General features: G+C 38.3%; 1 protein-coding gene across 3 annotated transcripts in view; it reads left to right on the top strand.

Annotated features, from left to right (window-relative positions):
* Positions 1 to 13,736, top strand: part of LOC139473393 (polycystin-1-like protein 1) — a 235,293-nt gene that overhangs the window by 201,997 nt on the left and 19,560 nt on the right. For all 3 annotated transcript variants that reach the window (XM_071255959.1, XM_071255957.1, XM_071255956.1), the window contains 6 exons: positions 236 to 387; positions 2,884 to 2,984; positions 3,910 to 4,108; positions 4,287 to 4,370; positions 4,696 to 4,903; positions 13,338 to 13,447. In XM_071255959.1, coding sequence (XP_071112060.1) covers positions 236 to 387; positions 2,884 to 2,984; positions 3,910 to 4,108; positions 4,287 to 4,370; positions 4,696 to 4,903; positions 13,338 to 13,447 — 854 coding nt within the window. The remainder of the gene's footprint in view (positions 1 to 235; positions 388 to 2,883; positions 2,985 to 3,909; positions 4,109 to 4,286; positions 4,371 to 4,695; positions 4,904 to 13,337; positions 13,448 to 13,736) is intronic.

The raw sequence follows: 13,736 nt of genomic DNA, 5'->3' as shown, positions 1-13,736 counted from the left end.
CCTGCAGATAACAAGGTGAGCAAAGTTTCAGGTGCATTTAACAGATATACTAACATCAGACAGATCTATCATGTGGTGAGTGTTGTGAGTTTGTATCAGGTATCCTGCTCTAATGATTCACTCATAGTCACCCTTCAAAATACTGACAGCTCTGCTTGAGATATATCTCCGAATTAGGTTCAACAATTAGAAAAAAAATAATTGCTTCTTACAAATAATTACTCTTTCTTTCCAGGGAGCCACTTACAGTACACATGTGCTTGACAAGAAGTACATGAATGTCCATCAGTTCAATCTCACAAGGCAGAATCTAGACCAGCCCTTCCACATCTCTATTCAACTTGACCCAGTGCCTGGTCGAAGTTTCCCAATCGCCCTGCTTATAGGGTGAGTTTGTAAGTGCTTATTAGATTGAGGACAAATGGATGGAATGTAGCAATGAAGCTTCAAGTACCAAGATTGGGGTTATGTGCTGTTGAAGGAAGAGTAACCTCCCCTGATGTGTTTGTTGGATGTGCCTGAAATTTTGACTCAAACCTGATATTTCAAGGTGAGCAAAGTTTCAGGTGTATCTGATGAGTGACTTGTCTTCAGAGGGAAAGATAAGGCATGATGACCTTATCTTGAAAGTCTGCTGCTGAATTTATCCAAACTGTCCAAAACTATAGGTAGCCTGTTTACATTACTTGTAAATTCACATGCTGTATTCATACTTTACTTTATATACATGTAAAGAAATAACACACTGTGCCATTATTCTTTTTTGGAACCACATGGGGATTCCGGAATTGGTCCCTATCATCCTTAATGGCTGGTCAGGCTTGGTGTCTTGGTTGATAGAGTGCCATTATTATACCCCAACAGGGTGGATCATTGTCCATAATATCAATCACTGGATTATTTGGCCCAGACCCAATTATTTACAGGCCTCTGTTATATAGCTGGAATATTGATGTGTATGTTGTCAAACTACAAACACGCAATATTTTTGTTATTAGTATATTATCATTTATTAGTATATAAGGGTTTCTTTTCTATGTGTCTACCACATATGGAGGAAACCTTACCTGTAGAAAACATCATAATAAGGAGATAGATGTACTGTGTTTTCAATTGAGAGCTAGGTTACCTATGGCTTTAGCCAAGCTAAATTAAAGTTGGAACTGAACAAAACAATAATCGCACTACGACACATTTCACTATTATTATGTCACATCGTCACAGTTGGCTATGGAAAAGCACCAAATTTCAAGTTCTCTCATGTCTCCTCCACAAATATTTCTGCACAAAATGTAGACATACTACTTATTGCTGATCTATCTGCCATCAGTTTGGTGCTATTATACAGCTGCTGCCCTGACACAGTTATTACTTGAAAAATATGGCAATAAAGCTCAAAGTAAGGATCATAAATTGCTTGCATTTGTATGGTTTTAAAATGATCAAGCCTCAAAATGAAATATCAAAGCAATTTATTTACATCGAAAATGGACATAAGCATAAAAAAATAGATACCGTATTTTCTTGAGTATAGTGCGCACCCATGTATAATGCGCACCCCCCTCTAGCGGGTTCAATATTTTGGAAAAAAAGAAATTTGAATATTATGCGCAGAAAAAAATTACACCGTACCCTTTCAGCGAAGTCCGGCAAACGAACGGGTGCTGAGAAACTTCGTCAGTACAAATTCGAAATTTGAGATAAAAAATCACCAGACATGTTTATTTACCGTTTAAATAGTATTTATTGTTCTGCTAGGCATTGTTTTATATCTAGGGATTAAGATTACCTTGTGTATTTTCTCGTAAACTAAGCCGGAAACAGCAATCAGCTGTACACACGTTTTCTTGGAATCGACCGGTGATTCGGTCAAGACACACCCAGTGATATAACTTTATAGGATTTTTAATGCAAGGATCGGCAACAATTGTATCTGAAACTATTTTATTTATCAGGAATAATATATTCCATTATTTTCTTAATTATATGCAGCCTTTACTAAACATATTTAAAATAATAATAACCCTAAGCGAAGCAGCTGATCGCTATTCCCGGGTATTATTTTTTACATGGAACATGTCTGACCAGTCACCGTCAAGGCTCACGCGCACGTGAGCACGTGAGCGAGATAATTTCATGTTGACATGGAATCGTCAAACAAAAACAAATATGACTTTTAACGAGTATGTCATTTATGATATATGTATCCATTCTCTGTCAACTAAAGTTCGTTTCAAGGCGTCAATAGCGGTATTCTGACCGTGGTTGCTGTTAATAACGGTGAGTTGTGCGATCTTCCGATCGCTTCACACACGATTTCGCCGAAATTAATAAAAACAATATTATAAGGAATTTTGAATAAAATTAATGAAGTAAGTTACAAACATAAGTCCAGAAATACAAAGAACACTTTTTATAGACAGACAGTGTAATTACATAATTATTTTGCGTACTTCAGTATGGATTTGTTGACATGGTATTTCCGGTGTTTCGTGCTCACGGTACGTAATGTCTTTCCATGGGAGGAAAAAACATCCAAACTCATAATTCGTGTATAATGCGCACCCCCTTCTACACAGCTGTGTTTTTCCGAAAAAAAGTGCGCACTATACTCAAGAAAATACGGTAATAATAGAAGTTCCATAATCTGTAGGGGCCACATTTCACGAAAGTATTTTTCCTCAACATTGGTATACTTATCATTATGAAAGCATTTATTTCAAGCCGCTGTGTGTAGAGCCAACCTACCCAGTTATGTTTGTGAGGCAGCGAAGAATTGCATCTGAAAACCTTATTAATTCTTACTACAAAAGTCCCATGCACATCTACTGAAAAGGTAGAAGATTTTGTTTGTCTGTTAGCAGCTTGTGTTCCCTGTTTCAGCCAATTCCACCACCCCACCCCCCAACGGTACTACCTAAGACAGAACTTCCCGACTGGACAAGACAACATCACAATATTCCTGCCCGCTGGAACTTTCAATGGTCAGTATCACCCTAACTAGGTCAATAAGTGACACAATGCAGTGATCAAAGATCCTGAAAAAGCCTCCTAAGTTTTATCCTTGCAAACTTGGGCTGGCTATTTTGTGATTGTCATCATTTCTCAAACGCATGAACGAATCAAATAGAAGTATCATGCTTTGTATGTTTTGAGTAGAAGAATTATGAGTGAGTGCGTATTGTTACATTCCATTTTTACCACTCAGCAGCTTTTTGCTATAGGACTATTCCAGCTACACCCAATACAATTTATTCCCCTCTCACACCCAGCAGTATGGTATACAAGGGTCCCCTCTTTCACCCAGCAGTATGGTATACAAGGGTCCCCACTTACACCCAGCAGTATGGTATACAAGGGTCCCCTCTTTCACCCAGCAGTATGGTATACAAGGGTCCCCTCTTTCACCCAGCAGTATGGTATACAAGGGTCCCCTCTTACACCCAGCAGTATGGTATACAAGGGTCAACTCTTTCACCCAGCAGTATGGTATACAAGGGTCCCCTCTTTCACCCAGCAGTATGGTATACAAGGGTCCCCTCTTTCACCCAGCAGTATGGTATACAAGGGTCCCCTCTTACACCCAGCAGTATGGTATACAAGGGTCAACTCTTTCACCCAGCAGTATGGTATACAAGGGTCCCCTCTTACACCCAGGAGTATGGTATACAAGGGTCCCCTCTTTCACCCAGCAGTATGGAGTACAAGGGTCCCCTCTTACACCCAGCAGTATGGTATACAAGGGTCCCCTCTTTCACCAAGCAGTATGGAGAACAAGGATCTTTTCCGAGCAAGGAAAATGCTTTTCAGAGATAATATGTAATAATTTGACATGTGTAGCAGTAGTAAATTGGCATACTTCTAGTTGTAGGATTCTGCTCTCTTTATGAAATGCTGATGATGTTGCAGACAGCGGGATGTATTACCTTGGAATCGTTGACTCCCACTACAACGCGGGCCGCCATCGAGAGGGCCAGGTGTTGACTCGGAACTACACCTTCTCACTGTGGCTAGATAATTGCCTCTTCTGGGATGAGAAGCAAGCCGCATGGAGTGACAAAGGTTGCCAGGTGATGGAAGATTCCACTGCCGAGCAAATGCGTTGCAGGTTAGTGGAGTCCATTTCTATCTGAGGGATGTTAACTATGAATGTGAATTGTTAAGTCTATGCTGTTTACTTAAAACATAATGTCATAATGTGTCCTTGTTTTTTTTAAGGCATTTTACGATAATGTTTCCTTTGACAAATTAAGCTATTAAATAATGATGTCCTGTTGTTTTCGCAGGTGTAACCATTTGACTGCATTTGGAGGGCACATTGACCTTGTCGCAAATGATTTGAATTTCATAGATGTTGACAGCTTCTTCAGGTGTGTAGTAGATAAATCCAAATTCAAAAACAAATTTAGTTATAATAAATAAGTAGGACTATGGATCCCAATTGCGTGGATCGATGCTCATGATATTAATCACTGGATTGTCTGACTTGGTTGATGCATGTCATCGATAACAAATGCGTGGATCGATGCTCATGATATTAATCACTGGATTGTCTGGTTGAGACTTGATTATTTACAGACCATCGTCATATAGCTGGAATATTGCTGAGTGCAGCATTAAACAACAAACCAACCAAGCTTATGTGGGATTTTGATATGTTGCCATTTGGAATGATATATTTTGATTGTATTTCAGTCTTCATGAGAACCCAGTGACGATTGTGCTTGTCTGTCTTGTGTTTTGCACATACTTCATACTGTTGGCACTTTGCCGTCAGGCAGACATACATGATGAGAAGAAAGGCAGAGTTGTCTACCTTACAGACAATGGAGGAAGTGATAAACAACAATATGAGGTTACCGTGGAAACAGGATTCCGAATGGGAGCTGGCAGCACTGCAAAGGTATAAGGTCCAAATATGCAAATATATGTACCCTATACAAAATGTATAATTCCCTGGTTCCCTGGTGTCTCATTCTTGCCAGAAGAATGAACAAATTGGGATTTGATGGGTACAATGTGTGACCTGACAACATGGGTTGTCAGGAATAATATTGTACATGTGTTCCACACCATTATTTTATACATGTACACTACTGCCTAGAAGTTCATTCCCCTTACACGCATGGGCAACGCGTTACGCAACCAGTGTGCATCGGGTTGGTCACGCGTGTGATACCCGTGTGCAACGCGTTGCACACGGGTGTGCACCCTGTCCGCTGCTCGTGTGCAATGCGTGACTTTTGACCAAAGGAGGACCCGTCTTAAGCTGAACCTGGAGGTGGTAACAAGGAGAGAAAATTTTGTTATCCTGACGAAAAATGATAATACACATGTATTTGCTAATGTCTCCTTTCTTTATGTGATTTTGTGGGAATAACATGAATACTGATGTGTTTAAATAGATCTGTCTTGTTTTATACGACCATTGCTTCTAAATCCGATGGTGTTAAGAGAATACATGGTCCTGGAACATGTTATTGCAATTGAAATGCTTTTATTGTGATTTGACATTAACCGTCTGTAGTACGACTTTCAGTGATAATATGTATAAGGTTTGGCGGCGCATTGTTTTAATTGGACCCTGACTGTGTCATCTAAAATAAAAAATAATAAGATACAGCAGTGTTATTTTCACGTGTCTGTTGAATAAACTCCCAGCACTACGGTCAATGTATCTTCTACTTGATCCTTGATACATCATTTCGGCATTCACTATATAGTATTTCAACGTACAAAGGAGCACTGATCTAAAGCAATTCCGTGGGAGTAGTTGTTACCTGTGCATTACTGTATTTTCCCAGTGAGTACCCGGTTGATATAGCAGAAATCTAGACTTGTTCGCGACCTGTGCTCGCCATTCGTAAGCGCATTTTTATTGAAAGTAGAAGGACGTATGGTCACATTGATCAACAAAAATGAAATACAGTTTTGGAAATGTAGGTATATTTGTGGGGAGCATCGGTAATGGTGATGCAGTTTTGGTAAGTCACTTGCTTGGTAATTGTGCGATCTTTGTGTACACTATTTTGACTTGCAACACAAAGTAAATATTTCATCTGAACATTGCTTATTTTACCGTGTGTATATGTTTACATTCAAAATGTAAACAGATTTCACTAAGGAAATTTATTAAACGCCTAAATATTCAGTTTATTTTACAAATTAACTGAAATATATGTCCATCTTTATTAATATGATAACGAATTCCAAATATTTGTTTATGTTTAATATCATCACCAAGTACAGTTCTGTATTGTTTGGCTTCTTTTCTTAGCATAATTAATATATTGTGATGTGTGTAAGCTCTTTTGATCGTCTTTATCATTTTTAGTCAGTCGGTTAAATAAATGAATGGATTATTCAGTCAATTTGTAAAATGACTGAAATCTTTAGATATTTAATAAATTGCCTGAGTGAATCATATTTTACACATTGACTGTAACATATACACGCTTACAAAAGAAAATACTTGTGAAAACAACGTCAATCGCGCATCGAAAAACTTCCCAACCAAACGGAAAGGAACAAGAATGATTCTGTTCAAAGTTGCAGCGAATGAATGAAAACAAAATGCAAATATCATTATTACGACCTACCAAAGTTATAATGTATCCGGGAATATCAACATAAAGGAACAATATCCATTGCGTCTGCAGCTGTACAAAAATACTTATTCGATGTCAAGTGTCTATGTGAGAATCAAATACTTTAATAATAATTATTTGGAAACAATATTTGGAATATATGAAATATATTAAAATATTTAAATATATCGTTTTTAAACGTTATTTAAATGTATCGAATATTATAACCCGTGTTTGTTTCTTAACTGATCACTTAGTTTGTTTCAATTGTTTCACATAGGTGCCAAGTTAGCTGAGAAAGCCCACGTGACAACTATTTTTATAATGTCCACGGTTCTTAAAAACATACATTGAGTTAGATAACAATGAACAACCAGTCAATGTATTATCAGTTACCCTTTGAACAAAGTATGTTGTTTTTACATCTGTACTTCACGCCATGATATGAGTGTATTGCCTAGGTTTAGTAAACCTACATTCACATGTAAACACTTACTTTTGACATATCCACTGTGCAAGATAACAGTAATTAATCAATCAACGTATTTCCTGTTGATCCTTTGATGTCTGGGAATGATCAGTTGATTTACAAAAAAAGTAAAGCAACTGACCCCACGTGCATATCACATAACTCACATTCCACCTCACTTCAAACCTGGATTTAGATTGAATAATTACCCCAGGTACAAGAAAGACCAAATTTGAACCTTTATAATCTGAGTGGTGCTTCAACTAAGTATACATGTTATAAATTCATTAACTGAGCAGCAAGTGAATTACGACAAATACACAAGTGTAGGGTTATACCAGAAAATGTGGATGACAACAAGTGAGTAGTAATTGTATCATCCACGCAATCCGAAATCCGCAAATGCTTTCACTCAGGGATACTTTTTTATTATTAAACTGTAACCATCAGGGGTATTTCCAAATAACGACATCCGATGAGCTTTCGCCGTTATTTGTCTGTTTGTTTAGGGTGAAGAAATTAATTACCATGCGCCCATTGTTGAATTCTTCATAGATCACGGGTAACCAATCAGTTTTCAAAAATGCGTAAGCTTATTTAGCTGTCCTTGCAGACTGGTAGCCCAGTCTCTTGTCACGCTCGGTTGCGTTCACGAGCAAATTGACTCACGGCAGCTAGAAAGCCCAAGCGGAAATCCAAAGGTCGTATTACCTGAAGAATCAACCTTCATTTGCGAAATATCTACTGCTCTCAAAATTGAAGTCAGTACTTTCTAACCAAGGATTACCAGTTGAAACAGGTCGGTGGCTGAACATTCCCAGGGAAGACAGCCAGTGTCCACTCTGTGAATCTATCGCTGTGGGAGATGAATTGCATTATTTATTCCAATGTGAAGCTTTTCACCAACGGTGATATGAACTCTTAAATAAGCAATACCTTAAGTTTCCAAACATTTAAGAACATTATGACCACTAACAGTGTAAGAAATCTAAAAGGCCTATCTAAATTCCTTAAAGGGGCACTGATCTAACGCCATTCCCCGGACTGGTTGTTGCCTTTGGTATTGTTTTTTCCCCCGTGAGTACCCAAATGAGCGTGACCAGAGACTGGGCTACCGTCTGCAAGGACAGCTAAATAAACTTGGAGGCTGGAGGCAATACTTGTTTTACGCATTTTTGCATAAACACTGATTGGTTAACTGTGATCTATAAAGATTCGACAAAGGGCGCATGTTAAATAATTTCTTCAGCCTAAACAAACAGACAAAAAGAACGGCGGAGCTCATCGGAAGTCGTCATTTGGAAATACCCCAGATGGTTATAGTTTAATACTAAAAAAAGTATCCATGCAGTGAAAGCATTTTCGGATTTCGGATTGTGTAATACGATTACTACTCCCTTGTTGTCATCCACGTTTTCTCGTATAACCCTACACTTGTGTATTTGTCGTCATTCACTTGATGCTCAGTTAATGAATTTATTACAGGTACAATTAGTGGTAGCACCACTAAGATTACCTGACAAAGGTTCTCATTTGGCATTTATTGTGTCTGGGGTAATTATTCAATCTAAATCCAGGTTTGAAGTGAGGTTATGTAATATGCACGTGGCAGCCCAGCAAGAGATGAATGATCAGTTGATTTACTTTTTTTGTAAATCAAGGGATCGTTCCTAGTCATCAAAGGATTAACAGAAAATACGTTGATTGATTAATCACTGTTATCTTGCACAGTGGATATGTCAAAAGTGAGTGTTTACATGTCTAGGTTTACTAAAACAAAGGGAATACACTCATATCATGGCGTGAAGTGCCGATGTAAAAACAACATACAATTTGTTCAAAGGGTTAACTGATAATACGTTGATTGGTTGCTCATTGTTATCAAACTCAATGGCTTTTTTAGGAACCGTCGACGTAATGAAAATAGTTGTCACGTGGCCTTTCTCAGCCGACCCTTGAGACTTGACACCTCGAAACGATATATATCTTTTAGAATATTTGATAGTTACAGAGACACGTGACATCGAATAAGTTATTTTGTATAGCTGCAGACGAGTGGGATATTATTCCTTTGTGTGGATATTCACGGATACATTCCTCGAATAAGGAAGCTGCCTATTTATACACATAAATTTGGTAAGTTGTAATTATGGTATTTGCATTTTGTTTTCCTTCATTTGAACCGATTCGTTCTTGTTTTTCTACGTCTTGGTTTGGAAATTCTTCAATGCGCGATAGACGTTGTTTTCACAGGCCATTTCCTTTGTAAGCGTGTATAGATTACCGTCAATTTGTAAAATGTGATTCTCTCAGGCAATTTTTAAAATGTGTAAATATTTCAGTCATTTTGACTAAAAAATCTGTCCAGATTGATTAAGACGATCAAAAGGGCCTACAAACATCACAACAGATTATTATGTTGGATTAGAAGCCAAACAACATAGAAATGTACTTTTCAACTTAACATTTTCAGTCTATTGGTGATGACATTAAACATCAAAATGTTTGGAATTCGTTATCATAATAATACAGATGGAAATGTTTTTCAGTCACTTTGTAAAATAACTGAATATTTAGACGTTTAATAAATATGTTACACATTTTGACAGTAAAAAAATATACACACTATAAAAAAAGCAATGCTCAGGTGAAATATTTACTTTGTGTTGCAAGTCAAAATAGTGTAAAAACGAAAATCGCAAAATTACCAAGCAAGTGACTTATCAAAACTTCGTCACCATTACCGATGCTACCCACAAAGATGCCTACATTTCCTTATTATCTCGAAAACTGTATTTCATTTTGTTGATCAATGTGACCATACGCTCTTATTACTACCGGTATCCATAAAAGTGACTAATGCGCTTACGAATGGCGCAACAGAGGTCGCGAGCTAGTCTAGATTTCTGCTCTACATCCGGGTACTCACTGGGAAAAAACAATAACAAAGGCAACAACCAGTCCTGGGGAATTGCGTTAGATCAGTGCCCCTTTAACAACAGCTGGATATATATAAGAGAGTGATGAACTTAAACATACAAAATGCACAAATGAAATACACAAACCAATACACTGAAGCAAGTGGTGTCTGTGAAATAAGGTAATGCAGTTTTCCTTTACTACATGCATAAAATTAAGCTACTCAAACCTTTTGCTTTTGACAATGATGTCGTGAACTGATTTAAAAAGAGTCATGTTTGTAGAACTGATTAACTACTGCCACGTAATATCATTTTTAGACCATACCCATGTGTGTAGAAATACTCAGTGTTTCTGATATTATCGTATTTTTTGACAGTTATAGAAAAAGTGAATTGCATCTTTAAGGTGATATCCACAAGTGCAGTCTGGTATGTCTGATACATGTCGTCTAAACTTATCAGCGTTTATGTCACTGCATCCGAGCCTATGGCGACAGTGGACAATTTGGCATGATCTATGAAAATATTTGAAGTCAAATTTATTAGTAATTGCATCAGAACGATTAATTAATGATTTGTTTTCTTTTAATGAGCGAGCATTAGTTACTTCATCGGATAGAGGGTTCCGCAGGTTGATCATATCCAAAAGAAATTATTATTAAGCATAGGTCTGTGTTCTACATTTGATTGTTTGTATGTTGAATCTATTTCTAAGGTTATATTTGCTGTTATCAGAGAATTGAATATACACTTTTCAATATTTTGGCTGAGCAACTTGTGAGTGCTACAGGTCTAAAATTTGAGCATTCATGTTCATCACTGACACCGCATCAGCCCGCCAGGGGACTTGACACAGTTATTTGCGCACCGATTATATAACTCCTACAGACAGGGTGGGGTGGTTGTTTAAAGCGAAACGGACGACCTCTTCTGTTATCTAATAAATGCTGTGCGGCGCCTTTGATCTTGCCTCAAAACATACACCTTATAGAAGTAAACGACGATCAGGATGGCCTGGAAATAAACACAATTCTGTCCGCCCAGTGTATCCAAAATTAACTAGAATGCTTCATATCCACAAATATATATATAGAAAATAGATATTTGCCCACAGCAAATATTCATTTGCTTAATTGCATCAGTGTGGTTTATCAGAACATGTACAATGCTTTCTTACGCTTGGTGAGGCAGACTGAAATTGAACATTAGGATAACGTCAGCAGGGATAAAAGAGGTCATACCAAAGAACTTTAATTACTAGTGGAAAGGTCAGACATTCCGATCAACCACTACAAGGCCCGGCCGGATCTCAAGGTTGACCAGCTCAACACCCCAAAGGAACATCTCTACGTCAAACAAGGAGTCCCTTTCGTCATGGCGCACAAGAAGGGGGGACAGGACATCGAGTACGACATCACAAACTACACAGACTTGTACCACTTCTTCCAGAGTAGTGGCATACCGACCTCAAACCACTTCGTCGCCAATACCGCCGCCCTCCTTGCCAAGAGTCTCTACCAGAATCCCAACCCCCAGGATGAGAAGCTGACCAAGAGACTACTAGAAGGATACCGCCGCTAGACTTCTAGCCACACATGCTCGCCAGTCGACGCCGTGCCTTCCCATGCTTTCTAACAAATCATGTCTATCTCTGAAATCCACAAGCATAGTTGCTGTCAAACCTAAAAAACATATTCAGGGAGGTCAGTTTTGACTTGCCAATCACCTTGAGGTGAGTTTATTTTTAAACAGTCAAAAGCAATTGTCCCTTAACAATTTCATAAACTATAATAATATTAATATTAAAATTCATCATCACTTGCCAAGTTTATGAACATGTCCCCATTTGGGAGATGTCACATATAAACAAGGATTCGAACTAAGTTTGATCGTCTTTGACTCTGAGGTTTATCCCCAGTTTGCCAGCAAACTGCAGAAGATTAACAGTGAGTGAGTTAGCATTGTTTCTATGTTTATACAAGAAAAGATGTTATGCCAAAAACGCTCACAGCAGTTAGTGAGTAAACTCAAGACCTGTCATGACCTGGTTGAGTGACTTCCTCCAATCAACGTGAAAGGATTACCCACAGAGAAAGAATGGATTAAAGTCACCCATAAATCTTATCCTAACGTAGTACTCCAACTTCTAAATGCCTCTCAAAGAAGGATTAAAATCCTAAATATATCCTATCTACGTGGTATAGGTACTCACAACCTCTAATAATAAACTGTTACGTTTGGTATCCCCAGCAATACTCACTATGGTCATTGGGCAAATGTAAAAATCACAAACCTTAACGAGATTCTGTCTACATGGTCACACCCGGTGATTGTGAAGATCTCAAATTCTATCAACAGTCAGACAGCATGGCTGTTCATATTCATTTACAACATCCTCTTATAATTAGTATAAAAGTGTCCCACACAAAACCTTCTTTTATTTATTCTTTCAAAGTACAAAACAGAAAGTGGAGTGTGGGGAAATGGGACATATTCCTACGTGAAATAATGAGACATTAGTAGTGGTGATGGCTATATCATAATTGTACTGTCTAAAGCATAAATTTGGCGAACGAAAAACGTTATATTTGCAATCAAATGGAATGACTGGTGTGGGCAAATGAATATGTTCGCAATCCACAAGCAATCTTTTTATTAATGGCGAACATTTACCAACCCGCGACAATCGTGTCAACACGGGGGTTCCCCTAGCAATAAACTCGCATCTAAATTCACTACTGTTCTACTGTCGGCTAGCCACAATGGCTAGACGGGACCCTAGTGGAATGGTTCATGCCATAAAAGTCTAACAACCGAACACTAATTAAGACAGGCCGACCTTGTATTTACGGTCTGGTGAACACAGCTCAATGGCCGCTCATTAACTCAAATTTCACATCTCACTGTTTTGTTTTATCTCAATATTCATTTGATAATTTTGTCAACTTCAACTGGAACCCGGTCCCGTGTTACACGGGTGGCACACGCGCTGCACACCCGTTGCACACCCGTGTGCAACCCGTTGAGCACCCTTGTCACATGCGTGTTAGGGGAATGAACTTTTAGGCAGTAGTGTATTACCCTGTCTTTTCTTCTGAGAAAATGGAGAAAAATGTGGGTTTCACGATCACAAGTCGAGACATCAGCACAGTCACTATTGTTGGAATATTGACACATAATGCCCAATATCTTCTGTGTCGTCATATGGAGGATTTTATTAATTTTGTGGCAATGTGTTGATATGACAACATGTTGCTTTGGGCCACTTTGCAAGTAATAAAAACAGTGCAACAATTTGCATGAACTAACCAATCAACATAATGCCAAAATATTGAATAATATTGAGCCTGTACGTTTCAGATCAGCATGATCATTCATGGTGAGGAAGGGATGTCAGAGACGAGGGAGCTCATCAGTGACGACAACCGTCCACTGTTCGAGCGCAACTCCAGGGACAAGTTTGTCATGACGTGAGTTACCAGCACACTCATCTTTGCTTAGTAGATACTTCTCCCTGTAATTGTCCCGGTAAGCGGAAAATGTTGTAAACAGCCTCTTTAGAAGCCCACGACATTAATAGAGAGACAAGTTTTCTTGTAATAGCTGTGACCTGGGTTGAAGGGCTAGTAATTGGTATGGTCAGAATATTTTTTGATGGATATGATGTGATTGACAGTAATTCTATCTTGAGATTTTTATCCTTTATTCTCACTAGTCCACCATGGTTAATTATCCAAATTGTGTTAGATCAGGATGTTT

This window comes from Haliotis cracherodii, unplaced genomic scaffold (genome assembly GCF_022045235.1).
Source record: "Haliotis cracherodii isolate W230 unplaced genomic scaffold, xgHalCrac1.p SCAF_28, whole genome shotgun sequence".
In the NCBI taxonomy this organism is placed as follows: Eukaryota; Metazoa; Mollusca; class Gastropoda; order Lepetellida; family Haliotidae; genus Haliotis; species Haliotis cracherodii.
This window is presented reverse-complemented; position numbering and strand designations above follow the sequence as displayed.